The following is a 14357-nucleotide window of genomic DNA, read 5'->3' on the forward strand; positions in this document are numbered from 1 at the left end:
CTTGTGCTGTACTTGTGGTGGCTGGTGCTCTTCTCCTTGTGCTCCGTAGTGCCTGCTCCATATGGTTAACTGGGATACTGTGTGTGTGCGTGCGTGTGGTGTCAGTTTGCTCGATGAAGCATGCCCGGCTGTGGTTTGCCAGTGGTGAATCCAGTGCAAACCTGCATGACCTTATCCCAGATTGCGCTGAATTGAATTGCGAACGTTTTGTCACTGTCAACTTTCCTTTAATGGATACAAATTATGTGTCTGACTTTAAATGTGCATGGCCTCATATTTTTGAATCTATATATCAGGATATTCATGCATATAAGTAAGAGTGTTTGTGCAGTGTAAATCTATATCTCTGTGTGTGTGTGTGTGTGTGTGTGTGTGTGTGTGTGTGTGTGTGTGTGTGCGAGCGTCCTGCGTGTGTGTGTGTCGCCCGTGTGTGTGTGTGCGGTTGCATGTGTGTTTCTTTAAGCTCCCGTTATTGCCTCACACTGCCGGTGTCATAATGAAAGATAACCTTGGCCACTGTCAGGCTGCACTATCACTCAGCTGCTCTTTTATCTGCCTATAAAGATGCTACTTATATTGTTGCCTGATTTAATCTGCTAAAATCTTCCCACTCCCAATAACCAGGCTGCTGTCCTGTGTGTGTCTGCACGTGTGGATGTGAGGTTGTATATGTGAACACATCCCATGTGGCTTGTCTGTACATCAGTATTCCCTCAATCCATCCCGAGCCCACCAGCTCCGTGTGTTTTATTTAAAATTTTTGTAATCCTTAAACCACTAAAACTGGACTCCTCCACGTCACTACTGGCATTCACAATCCCTCTCTATGAATTTTTGGTAGACTTGGAATCAGTCGCGCAGTTTTCTGGCTGCATATTATCCCCAGCTCTGGTAAGAAGCTTACGGTCACCACAGTATTTCAGTTTTCTCCTTACCCAGCCCACAACACATGCTGCTATTTGGATTGCCTTTGTGTTGGCAGGTGTCTGAACATGAACAAATCCAATATTTCTCTCTTGTTGTGCAACCAATTGGACTAGTCGTCCATTCTGAATAAAAGAAGCGAATCCAAGTCTTCCCTGCTTCCCAGTCAGTCAGAGGGAGTAAATACAACCCAGGATCATAGAAATATAAATGGATCCTAGTAAATTAAGAATGTAGTTGTGCAGGCTGACAGCTTGTCTTGTAATTTGAAGATAATTTAATTTGGTTTTAAGATGAATCCAGACTCGCAGAGGGCAGGAAACTGCCGCTGTGCTCCTCTCTCTCTCTCTCTATGGGTTGAATCTTTCAAGCGTGTTGCACCACAGTCAGTGATGTCGCAGCAGGTCTTTTCCATCAAAATGCTGCAATCACATCATATTGTGAGCAGCCTCAAGCAGAAATGGGGGAACGTCTGGTTGCTACAATATCTTACATTTAGTGGAAAGATCTGCAGAAGTGTCAAACAAACTGATGTTGAAATGGCTGACAAGCTCCTGGTGCTGGCAGTACAATGTAGATGGAATCCATTGTTAGCACCAACACAGTTCAGCTAATTACAAATGAGCTATATAGACACAATGAGATAGTTTAACTTGTATCATAACTTATTAACGGTCTTCTACACAGGGTTTGCGTTGGGGGTAACTATCTTGAAATAAAACGTGAACACTTAGCAATTGGATGTTTTCTCATTCTTCCTATTCAGCCAACGTGGTGTGAACGCAGCAGTAGTACCTGTGACTACTGAGTGGGGAGTGACCCGAGGCAGCGGTGTTTATCTGACCATTGTTATTTAGGGATGGATTTACGGTTTTCTCTCATTGGCAAGAGAGGTTTATTGTCTTCTCAGCAGAAGGATGTGACAGTGGACAGTATAGTCAGATGATTTCATCACACATCATTGCTGTGTGTGTACGTATTACACCTGGGATGAGATGATAGCAGCGGCAGAAATGCGACCTCCTGTCCAAAGTTATCTTTGCTGTTGTTTACTCTGTCACCTTCTTAAACGATGACAAATCAATAAAACACACACACACACACAAAGCCATTTCAATCTTCTAAGGCTTTGACCCCGTAAGAACTGAGAGAGTGTGTGGAATCAACAGAAGCCCTCGCTATCTCAGAGTCTACATGTAGAGGTCAGCATATTACCACCAACCGGCCAAACACATCAACTCTGCTCACACATTAGATTAGTATGATATGATTTAAGCATCATATTATATATATATATATATATATATATATATATATATATATATATGACCCATATAAGTGGGTCATTAATTCAGTCAATCTGTCAATAAAAAATTGGCCTAGCTTCCAGGTTTAAATAAATTTTTGTGTGTGTGTGTATGTTTGAAAGATAGAGTGACTGAAAAAAAAAAAATCCAACAGCCTGGTTGTTTTCTGTTCAGAGTTGTGTGTGTGTGTGTGTGTGTGTGTGTGTGTGTGTGTGTGTGTGTTTGCACTTGACAGCAATTTTTCCAGCCGTGTGCCAGTGTGATCAGTCAGACGGTAGGGGATCAGCAAGGTGGCGTTAATTAAAGGGGCTGCGATAATTGTATGCAGAACACATGTGCACAGGTAATTACCGTTTCCCTGGAGATGGCTAATTGATAGGTGGCGGCTGTACTGATAAAGATAAAGGGCTGGTCAAAGAGATGGGCGAGAGATAATGGGCACAGAAGGATAATTGGCAGGGCAAGAGAGAGAGAGAGAGAGAGAGATGGACGTAGAGAGAGTGGAGAAAGAAAGGCAGAGCAATGGGCAGCAGACTGTAGCTCTCAGCAAGGATAACAGTAGATAATGTGCGTTTTAAACAAACTGCCAGGTCAATTTAAATATTCCAAAAAGATTAGCTACATTTCATCAGTTGGATTAAAATGAACCATTATGAGTTAAAAAAAAAGTGAGAAAAAACTTCCAGTTGAAAAATTGACAATATTTCCTGAACTGATTAGTATGGTGCAAGCTGTTATTGTTCTTCAGCATCAGCTAATGATGCCCATACTTCATGCTTTCATCCAAAGAAAAAATTGCACTCAGCAATATTGTAGTGCACCAAACTACTCTTCCTTAGCCAGAGCGATTTGTACATTATGTGTCAGCTCCAGCGCTGGCGAAAGGTCTGGCAGGACCCATCATCATTCTGCTCTAGCTGAAAAATATTGGAGGTTGTATATACAGTCAGGGTGCAAAATACACGCAAATACACCAGTGTGTTTTAAACATAGTTCAGACGCATGAAGACACAAGCTATATCAGCTGTTGGCTGCATAGACACAGTAGGATCAATTCATTTTTGGCTTTGTTTTAATTTTTAGATTGTAATTCAAGTTGATGGAGATCCAGCTATGATACTCAGAGCAAGCCAGCAGGAAGGAAGCAGTTTTTTTCCCCCTGCAACGTAACATACTCCGTCACTTTGCTCTCACATACGGCATGTTAGTTAATCCAGCTCCTCTTACTGTGTCTGCCTGTCTCTCTGTTTCCCACTGTGGTTCCTGACACAGCGGAGCAGGCTTTACAGAAACACAAAGGGGGTTTAAACCCCAGCTCAGTGCTGCAGTATAGACTAAAGGTAGGGATGATCTGTAAACCTTTTTAAATCTTCACTTGGGCTCTAAGAATAGCCAAGAAGAACCTTGCTCTGTGCCTGAACGTGTGTCCACGGGTGCGTTTTGTGACTACAACACCTGCAGACCATCATATTCCCCTCTTTAACAAGCCTCATTTCACCTCGCTCCCCTCTGTCTCACCCTTTCTCTCTCTCTCTCTGAGTGTACGAACAAACAGCTAACTTGTGTGTGAGCACATTTTCATCCCACCTGCTCATCTAACACTGGGGTTGTGATTGCAGAAGAACGGACATCAAAACACGCCCCTCCACCACCACCATCCCCATCATCAACATCATCATAGTCATGATCGGCCCCTCCAACAAGAACAAGCTGCGCTGCAGCAGCAGGCAGTGGCAGATCTCATAGACTTAGACCTGGAAATGGTGACTCAGGTAAGGCGCAAAAGCACAGTGGTCTTGTTGTTGTGGTTCAGACAAAAGCTCCGAGGGTTTTCAGTATTTGTGAGCAGGGATCATACTGTCCTAAAAGTTTACCTAATGAACGGCTTCTTTAGGCATATCCTCGGGTGATTTCCTGTCTCCCGTCCTCATCTGTACCGCACCACTTTTGTTCTTCTCTAGCTTTGGGTCACCCCAGCTCATGAACCCCGTCACGTATGAATAAAACATGCAACCTTGCCGTTGCATAGTAACCATGTTGAGGCGGAAGGTAGAGCAGAGGACCGTGTGCGTGGGCGCACCCGCGCGCTCACATCTGCATGTGTACGTGTGTGTGAAAGAGCGAGGTCGGAGAAGTATAGTTCAGAGAAAAACACTCCAGTAGCTACGAGGGAGGTCCTCTCAGGGCCGCTGGACAGAAAGGTCAGAGAGTCTGTCAGGGAACTGGTAGGGGGTCAGCGGGGTGAGCAGACAGTGGCGGTCATCTCACCAGCAGAGAGTCCAGCTGCCCACAGCACATTAATAAAGCATTAATAACACACATTATCACAGCAACCTGACCCCACCGCCACACAAGTTAAGAATATTGAGTCCAGGAACTTAACTAAAAGTGGACAGAAAGTCTATAAAAGTCTATATATAACACTCTCTCCAGTGGCATTTTACCTTTGCCGGTGGTTTAAGCAGAAGCTCTGTGGTATTGACTCAGAGTACTCAGTGCCACAACATCCAATAACAACTATAGGGATTTATTGTATGTTATGGAGTGTGTTTCCTAAAATGTGTTCTGTGAATTTAATCCCATGGACATCCTGTTATCAGTCCATTTAGCTTCGTCTTGGACATTTATCTTACCGTCTTGTTGAGTGGATCTTTATCTGCTGCACTAGACTCTACAGCGACGATAGTACGTATCGCAGCCTCCTATCCCCCTCCTCCCTTTGAAAAAATAAAAATAAAAAATCATACTGATCCAGACCCATGACTGTAAAACACCATGCTCACAGATACCATTTTCTGATAGATGTAAAAAGAACTTTGTGACCTACGAGAGGGAAGATATTCTAAGAACATTCATTATCTCAAAAGAAATTATCCGCATCCATGATTTATGCTAATCTCTGACCATGTATTCATGGCTTATATTCCTTTACGGCTAAAAATAGAGTTTCCTTCGCTTGCCACCGGCCTAAAGATATTATTAACTTGCACGCAAAAAAAGAGGAGATACTAAAGAGTATAATCATTGGGAGACTATGAAAGGAAACAGAATGTTACAGAACCGATTCAGATCAAATAGAAAGGCTGCTGTATGTGTTAGCTATTCCCGCTGAGGCACAGCACACAAGAGGGCGAGCGTAATGACACCGGTACAGTAATGATGCAGAGGGTGTGGTAGTCTGCTTTTAGACCAGCTGGTGGAAAGCACCTTCATCGTCAAAGATGACAAAGACTTTGTTCCCCCCCCCTTTGAAAGATTGTGATAACTCTTGGTAGGTATGTCATCATAATCATTTCATCTCATTATCCCATCTCTCCTCACCCCTCTGTTACCTCTTCCGTGTTGCTGCCACAGTGCTCAGGTAGGTACCACAAACATACCAGGCTAGTGTCGTGTTGCATGCAATGTGTGATGCATGTTGCAGTGGAATGCAAACTGACCCAGAAAATCTCTCTCTCTCTCTCTAATACATATATATATATATATAGTATAGCAGTATTGTCATTGTACCTGACTGGTAGTGTATGCTTTATCTTATTCTCAGAATATCAACCAATTAGAGATTTTTGGAGACATGTCCACACCGCCTGACATCACCTCTCCATCGGTGAGTAGCTGTCCTACACATACACAGTTTGTGATTTACGTCTTATAAAATCTGTATTACAAACTGTATTTCCGACGATGTGTTTTTTTCCCTCGACCCCGACCTCCAATCACAACCCTGCGCAGACCCCCGCCTCTCCAGCCAACACCCTCGACCCCTCGCAGGGCCTGCTGCCTCCCACGGAACTGTTTGCTCCCTTCAATCCTGCGTCTGTGCCCTCAGGTAGGACCTTGTTCATTTCCTGCTTAAATACGCCGCTGCTACAAGCAGAAGGGGAAACAAACGCAGCGGGAGAGAGAGAGCGTCGAGAAAAGGTGATGAAGAAGAGTCAGAAGCTTCGGAGGCAGAGGAGATAGAAGAGGGGTTGAAATAAATAGAGGGGGACGGAATAAAATTGAAATGTAGATGAGGGGAAAGAGGAGAAAAGGTGGCGTTGGTTGTGTGTTGAATATGAAATGCATCATTATCTGGCTGCCTCAGATGCTGCTGATTTACCTGTGGCTGAGGCGACTGTTGGTCGGAGGAAGGTAATAAAACATGCTGAGATGATTGTAGTGAAGACTCCTAGATATGCACAGGCCTTCTGTGAATTAGACATTGCTGTATACACTCCCCTCTGTTCGTCTCCTCTACTGGAGACCAGAAACACACGAGCAGAAAGTGTGTAATAGAATGAGCTTCCACTGATGAGTTTGAGTGATTTTAATGAGTGTGCGTCGGGCTCTTCCTTTTCATTATGACTCTCCCTCATTCTGGAGGTAATTATGGTAGTTCACCATGACCATCGAGAGACACCACATAGCTGCAGGCAGAAGTAGGGCAGCACTCTCTGGTGACGCATGGGTTATTATCGTGTGTGTGTGTGTGTGTGGAGAAGAAAAGCAGTGGTGAGCATATGCACTGTGGGTATTTTAATCACTCCCTTTTCTGTCTTTTTTTTAATTTATTTTTTTAACCTTATTAAGATTTTACAAAGTACCGACATTTTCTGTATATTTTTACTAACCTCAAACTGTTTACTGTGTTGTTTCTCACCAGGTTATGTGACGATGGGAGCAGTACCCCCCGGCCACTGGTCCCAGCAGGCGTTTGCTGCCCAGACACCGCTGGCCTTCGGGGTCCAGTCTCCTCTAGGTCCGGTAGCCCAGGTGCTGCCAGGCGGCCAGCCTCTAATCTGGGGCCAGGCCAACATCTTCCCAGCCACCCAGCAGCAGTGGGCAGCCATGGCGGCCGGAGCCTTCTCCCCCACAGCCTACCTCCCTGCCCAACCTGTGGGCACTCTGCCTGCCGCCATGTTCCAGACTCTCACCCCCGTCACGACTGTGACTCCAGCTGGCGAGAGCCATTCAGGTGCCGGAGCCAGCGCTGCAGCTCCCTCCCCTTCAGCGTCGTCGAGTCCGCAGCACGGGGAGAGGGCAAGGAAGATGGGCAAGGAGATGTTCAAGGTAAGGTGTGATGAGATCAGAATTATGATAATTGAAACTCTTTTTTTCATATTGTCTTTTTTTAGAAAGAGTGGTCATGATGTGGAAGAAGAAAAAAAAATTGACAGCAAAAATCAACCAGAGAAGCCATGAACAGTTTTGAGCTTGATATTATTTTTCTGTTGTTTTTGGGGAATTATTTGCCTTTATTAGTAGGACTGCCCTGTCTTAGTCAACTAATCGTTCAATTTGTTCTTAGTCGACTTAGATTGCTTTAGTCAATTAGTCATTTTGTATGCTTCTTTTCATGCTGAATGACTTATTTCCAAGAAACATATGAGTACATCTCTGGTAAACACAAGATTTAAAGTGGTGCTTTTACATGATTCTTTGTGGAGAAACTCGGTTTTACAGATCTGTCCATTGTGATTAATCGATTAGTTGACTCCAAGAAGACTTTCTTGAATCAAGGACAGCCCTATTTATTAGATAGCTGACAGTAGAGAGATGACAGGGTGAGAGATGGGGAACCATATACGGAGGTCACCGACCGGTCATTAACTGGGCACATAGTGGACATGGTCGGTGCTGTAACTTGGCATTTTTACTGTTTTTGATTCCTTATCTAAAGATATAAGAGCGGGGGCTGAGATTTAGTATGAGCCTCTGTGGAGTTTGTTTCGCCCTCAGACAATGTACCTATACGGTTGAGACCAAAAACTGTAGTGGGTGAGACTGTTGCCGGAGTCCAAGAAGCTAAAAGATCAAAAAAGTTCAAGAAGATAGAAAAAACACCATCAATTAAAAGTCTGGGTTACATTTTGTATGCCTATACAGTGAGTCAAAGTGTTAAAGTCCCAGTGCCCCGTTGTAATGGCGGCCTTTCCTGACCTCCTCCTTCAGGATTTTCAGCTGTCGAAGCCTCCGGCAATGCCGTTGAAGAAGGGTGAACAGCCCGGCTTAGCAGGAACCTCCGAGGCATTCAGCACTTACTTCAGCCGTGTGGGCACAGCCCAGGACACGGACGACTGTGACGACTTTGACATTTCTCAAATGAATCTGACGCCAGTCACCTCTACGACACCATCCACCAACTCACGTAAGAGCTCGATCTGTGACTCTTGGTGACATGCTTCTTCTGTAGCTGCGTCTGACTCAGCTTTTCCTCCCCTGCAGCACCCACCCCAGCACCCAGGCAGAGCTCTCCCTCCAAGTCCTCCGCCTCCCATGTCAGTGACCCCCCCACCGACGCCACAGACCCCCCCACAGATGACTCGTTTGGGGAAGCGGAGGGCAGCCCTAGTCGCAGTGGAGAGGAAGATGCTGTAAGTGTGTGTATAGTTGTGTGTGTGTGTGTGTGTGTGTGTGTGTGTGAGGATGGTAAGTCAAGTGTGTTTGTGCCTTTAATAACTCACTTCCTATGCTGCTATAACCTGCGCTGCGTGTTGAGATCTGCTGATAAATAGCCTTTGTAGCAGCGTTGGCGTGCCAGGTAATCACTCTGGCTGATTAGGGGGTCGATGCTGTTGTGTCCCTGAGTGTGTGTTTGTGTCAGTGCATGTGTGAATGTGCACTTGAAGTGTGTGTTTCTGTGTGAATATGAGCAGTAGCGTGCCTGCATAAGTATGTGGTTCTTGTGTGTGTGTATGTGTGTGTGTGTGTGTGTGTGTGTGTGTGTGTGTGTGTGTGTGTGTGTGTGTGTGTGTGTGTGTGTGTGTGTGTGTAGTCAACACAGCGTTAAATTAGCTGGTGGAATTGTCAGAGACATCATTAAGCTGTTATTAATACCAGCCAGGTAGCGTCCATACATCACTACTTCTACATGGACAGACTCATCTCTGGTGAGATAAAGGAGGAATAATGCCCCGATTCTTCTTCCAGGGGCAATTAATAATTATTTTACCAGCACCCCCAGATCTAAGAGAGAAAGTAAGAGAAATTAAGGAAAGATGAGAGATTTTAAGGGTGGGCAAAGAAACTTCCTTTGCCTTTGACCAAAGTCCTTGTAGATTGAGAAAACCTTCCCTGCCATTTTTACTTCCTCTCTCTCTCTCTCTTTGTATTTCTTTCATGCTTGCCTCTTTCTTCCCTTTTGCTCTCCACTCTCCAGGCGTGAAACATTAGTTGCATGCCTCCAATCCAAGCTATTATTGAAAAAAGAACTAGAGGACTTTCACACTTGTGAAAATGTCACCAGGCCTGAATAACACTCAGAAGCGTTACACAACCCGGAGAAATGTGCATTGGTGGCAGCACTGAGTGAGTGAGCGAATGCCGCGGAAAGGTTAAAAAAGAGAGAGACAGGAAAGAGGGAGGAGGAGGCAGACAAACAGCCCCCCCACTCTCTGCGGGGTGAGGCGTGAAAACAAAAGTGTTTTCAGAAAAAAAGCAGCGGATCAATAGAACAAAGTCTTTCATAATAGAGTAACTGTAAATGATGTGTGTGTGTGTGTGTGTGTGTGTGTGTGTGTGTGTGTGTGTGTGTGTGTGTGTGTGTGTGTGTGTGTGTGTGTGTGTGTGTGTGTGTGTGTGTGTGTGTGTATTTGCAAATGTGTTTCTGAGAAGAGACTGCATGGGCTGTCTCAACAAGTGTCCTTATTTCTCCTTTAGAGTATTGACACCTTTTCTCGTTTGCTTCCTGTTTACGTCTAGTCTTTAGCGATCCTGCAGTCCTTCTTTCAGATGTTCTCTTCTCTGTCTACTTTCCACTCCCCCTTATTTCCTTCTTTTATACCCCCTCCATCAACTTCTCTTCCCACACTTTTTTCTTCCTTCCTTCCTTCCTTCCTCCCCTTCTTCCCCTCTTTAGGCGTGTGGTTCTGGGTCGCCCTGCCCCAGTGAGACAGCAGAGCCCAGCCCAGACCAGGCCAGTCCAGAGGCTGGGAGCTAGATAGCAGCAGGGCAGGGTAGGTATCGATATCTCTCCTGCCCCCTAACTCCTCCTCCTTCACCTCCCTGCCCTTACCTGTTCTTCTGCCTGACTGTTGTACCTCCCACTTACATTAATCAGGCTGATCTCTCCGTGTGCTGCATCTTTTTTTTATTTTCTATCTTTTCCTTCTTCTGTTGCGTCTTTGGTCTCAGGTTGCCTCATTTCTCCTTCACCTGCTGTCACGCATGTTCAAAGGAAGACATGTGTTTGACTGACTTAGAGTGGTTGGTCATGTGTGCGATTGTGCATGTGATGAGTATTTGCATGCGTTTCATTATGTATGTTGGTAATTTTTCGTCGTAGCCTCACCTGGAGTTTTGTAAGTATCTATTATGATGTGGCATCACTTGTGTGTGTGTGTGTGTGTGTGTGTGTGTGTGTGTGTGTGTGTGTGTGAGAGTTTTTGAAACAAGGTGTGACCAGATCATCACGCATGATCACTTTGGCCATAGTGCTCTGTGCCCTCATTGTGTCCTGTCTTTGTGTCGTGTTCCCAAATCACGCTCCGTTCCCTAAATAGCACACATCTCACTCGGAAAGCCAATAGTGTGTGACAGCCAATCAGAAACTGTGCACTTCAGTGAACAGGACGTCATCTGGGATTTGCCAGTGTTGTGTGCAATATGCTGATCTTTGATGTCTGGCTTAATAAAAAAATGATATGTGCTGCCATTTTTATGCATTATGTATGTTCGTGATGTAATGTAACTCATCTTATGTGCATTATTGTACGAGGACCAAGCTCAGAAAGACAAGCAGCTACGATCACAACTCAGGGAACTGATGATGTGTGTGTCTTTTACACTTTTTGCACATCATCCTACAGGAAAACTTTCACACAACTTGCATAAGCTGGCCATTTCTTTTAGAGACCTGTGAACATGCAGTTTGCCTACTGAAGAGGGACCCACACGTGGGCACGCACGCACACACACACACACACACACACCAAAGAAGAGAGCCATTTTGATCCCTGCCTCCCCACCCGGTGTCCTCACCCACACAACTCCCGAGTGTGGCTCCTTAATGATAGCTGCTGGCAGTCACACAGGGTAAATGTAATGGTTTTGTTTTCATCGGCTAATACTTGGGTGCCAAGATTAATGACTGCCCCGGCATAATTGGCATTAATTAAAACCCAAGAAGCCTTCTAGTTTTTCCCCACTCCAGGAGAGGAGGAGGAGGGATGGCGGAGCAGCCTCTCTCCCCTGTTGGCCGCCGTCCTCATATTCAGACGCTCTGAAAGCTGCAGGGCAGCAGCAGGTGGATGTGGGCCTTAAGTGGGGGGGGGGCGGATTGTACCGAGTGCTGAGTCTGGCTGCAGACTGACTGTTATGGCCAGAAGCATGGAGTTTTTCCTCTGTAGTAGGTGGACTGCTTTGGTCCTGGTCCAGTGACGCTGCTCCCATATGGTGTTTACTTGCTCAATCACATCGACTTCAACACACACACACACATACACACCTGTCCAACGGGCCTAGTTATTCCCCAGACAAGCACACCTGTGATCGATACTGTCACCACCTGTGCTTATATCGGAGCCAAAAATCTGTGTGCGTTTGAGAGTGGGTTTGCTGCCGGCCGTGACCGCCTGTCTTGTCCTCCCCCCTCCCACTGTGTGGTTCAGACAGACATGTGTTCAGGCTAGTGGGAGTGTAAGTGTTGTTTTTTTTCTGGGGTGATATCATCATGTCCAGCGAACGCTCCCCGAGTCTCAGCCGTGAAATGGCCTGGTTCCACGGTTCAATGAGCGATCACGCATTGCTCCCCCTGCCCAGGGCCTACCACACACACACACGCAAACACAGACGCACATAAATGTGCACGTGTACCAGCCAGGTCAGATATTTTGGCCTTCAGGCTGGTGCCATGTCAGCACATCGCTCATATGGCCTCCCCCCTCTCTCGGCCCAGGGTTTATGGAGCTAAGGCGGGCCCGCTCGGCAGTGCTGGTTAGATGATGCAGGATGACAGTGCCGGGCTGTGGCTCTGGTGCAGCGGCTGAGCAGTGTGTGCTTGCTGTCACTTCTTGTCTCAGCCTCTTTGTCACCTCTCTCAGGGCTGCTGGCAGCTACTTTCTGCTGACTGTCTGGCCTTGGCTGGCCCCACTGTTACAGCTCTGTAACCCACAGACCAAAGCCTCAGCTAAAGCATTCCTCACAACTTTAACCCTCTCTCTGTTCAGATGAAAGCCGATGCAGATTATGCAACATGTCCTGTTTTGGTGGGATGTTGAGCGTGAAGCAGCTTTCTTGAAAGTATGTCATCTTTTTTTTCTGTCCCGTGAGAGAGCTGCATTCAGATACATGAATCAAATCTTGCTTTATTTGTGCAAATTTGAACACAGAATTGATTTTTACCATGTGTGTTTTGGCCACAACCAACCAAAAGACAAATATAGACATTATGAACATCAGCTTTAACAGGGTTGCAGGTAGGGCTGGGCAATATGGAGAAAATCAAATATCACAATATTTTTGACCAAATGCCTCGATATCGATACCGCAACGATATTGTAGTGTTGACATTTTGTGTTTTCACAAAATATTTACACAATGAGATTTTTGATAAATAATCATCAGTAATGTGGATATAATGACTAAGTGGGTAAAGGCAAATAATAGAACAGTTACAACAGTCTGGTAAGTTCAGAAAATGACATCACTTTACTGTAATAGCCTTTAAAACCAAGAAAAGACACCACTTATGCCATATTACGATATTACAATATCCAAAATCGAAGACGATATCTAGTCTCATATCACGATATCGATATAATATCGATATATTGCCCAGCTCTAGTTGCAGCTGGCCATTATGTTCATTATTGGTAAATCTGCTGCTTATTTCTCAGTTATTCAGTTAATTGTTTTGTCCCAAAAATGTCTCAGAAATGTCCTCCAGACCCTCACCTGATCCTCCTGACGCTGCATTAAGGAAGTGGAGTCCTACAACTCTGTGGTCTCACATAGTTGTGTCTTTGCTTTAGTTTGTGCCATCACTTAGTGTTGTATAGTTAAACTGAAGGGCACCACACAGTGGCAGCAGAAACGGTCGTATCGGATAAGGATTGCAAAACCGTAACGCCATTCAATTTTGGCCCCGAAAGAACATCGCACCTTCACGCATCAGCAGAAATTCCTGTCACTCCAATCGGCTCGCATTCTCAGTTTTCATCCGATTCTATGAACGTTAGGTACCGTATCCTCGTGTGGCAGCTGCTGGTAGACCCCAAACTCCGTGCACAGAGTGAGAGACGTCTCCCAGAATATAACAGGCCAGCCAGTAGTTTCCAATCAAGTTGTCTGCTGCTGCATATTGAGCGGCTGGCTGTAATTATGTGTACGATAATAACAGGTCTATTGTGAGTGACTGCAGCAGGCTTTGGTGCTCTGACTGCAGTGTTCCATCATCCGTTGGCTTCCGGCTCACTTGGGGAGAAATCCAGACATGATGACTCATAACTGGTTTTTCAAGGCGCTAGTTTATGCCTCTGAATCATACAGGTCCTGTAGGGGAGCCCGGATTGGGAGAGAGCATGCATGAGAGTGAGGGCTGAATTGTTCAGTGAGAGCTCTGAATGGGCTGATTTGGAGAAATGATGGATCTCCTCCAAAGCAGTGCGCTCCTGCCACCTGGTGGCCACGTTAGGTACAGGAACTAAGGAGCCTTTGCAGATCTGGAGCGTACTTGTCGGGGCTTGTAGGCGATACTTGGCGTTTCAGTCGGTTGAGAGAATGAATCAGAAACTCGGGTCCTCCCTTTTTAATTATGTAAGATCCAGATGAACCGCTGAGGCCAAACATTGCAAATCCAACCAGGTTTATATTGGAGAAAAGTGAAAAGCTGTTTGAAATTGCTGATGTTTTTTTCTCTCTCATGCACAGAAGGGGAAGAAGGACCCTCTCTATGCCCAGATCAACAAAGGGAAGAAATAAAGAGACACACAGGAAGACAGACCTGACCAGCACTGAGAGAACAGGAGGAGAACCCTCACCCCTGTGTGTGTGTGTGTGTGTGTGTGTGTGTGTGTGTGTGTGTGTGTGTGTGTGTGTGGGGGGGGTGTGGGGGGGGGGGGGGGGGGGTGTATGTGCGGGCATGCGCGCGGCGCGGCGGCGTGTGTGCGAGCATGTCTGGCACATCTCCCTGCCTGGCCAAGCCCT

General features: G+C 45.8%; 1 protein-coding gene across 11 annotated transcripts in view; it reads left to right on the plus strand.

Annotated features, from left to right (window-relative positions):
- dab1a (DAB adaptor protein 1a) overlaps positions 1-14244 on the plus strand; it is a 331663-nt gene extending 317419 nt beyond the window's left edge. For 8 of the 11 annotated variants that reach the window (XM_039811470.1, XM_039811473.1, XM_039811472.1 and 5 more), the window contains 8 exons: positions 3851-4003; positions 5776-5838; positions 5964-6060; positions 6877-7283; positions 8166-8361; positions 8439-8587; positions 10072-10168; positions 14082-14179. In XM_039811470.1, coding sequence (XP_039667404.1) covers positions 3851-4003; positions 5776-5838; positions 5964-6060; positions 6877-7283; positions 8166-8361; positions 8439-8587; positions 10072-10152 — 1146 coding nt within the window. In that variant the 3' untranslated portion in view covers positions 10153-10168; positions 14082-14179. Of the gene's footprint in view, positions 1-3850; positions 4004-5775; positions 5839-5963; positions 6061-6876; positions 7284-8165; positions 8362-8438; positions 8588-10071; positions 10169-14081 lie in introns of all 11 variants that reach the window. The other 3 variants (XM_039811478.1, XM_039811480.1, XM_039811475.1) reach the window with 2 other exon arrangements.
- The last annotated feature ends 113 nt before the right edge of the window (positions 14245-14357 follow it).

This window comes from Perca fluviatilis, chromosome 9 (assembly GCF_010015445.1).
Source record: "Perca fluviatilis chromosome 9, GENO_Pfluv_1.0, whole genome shotgun sequence".
Lineage (NCBI taxonomy): Eukaryota > Metazoa > Chordata > Actinopteri > Perciformes > Percidae > Perca > Perca fluviatilis.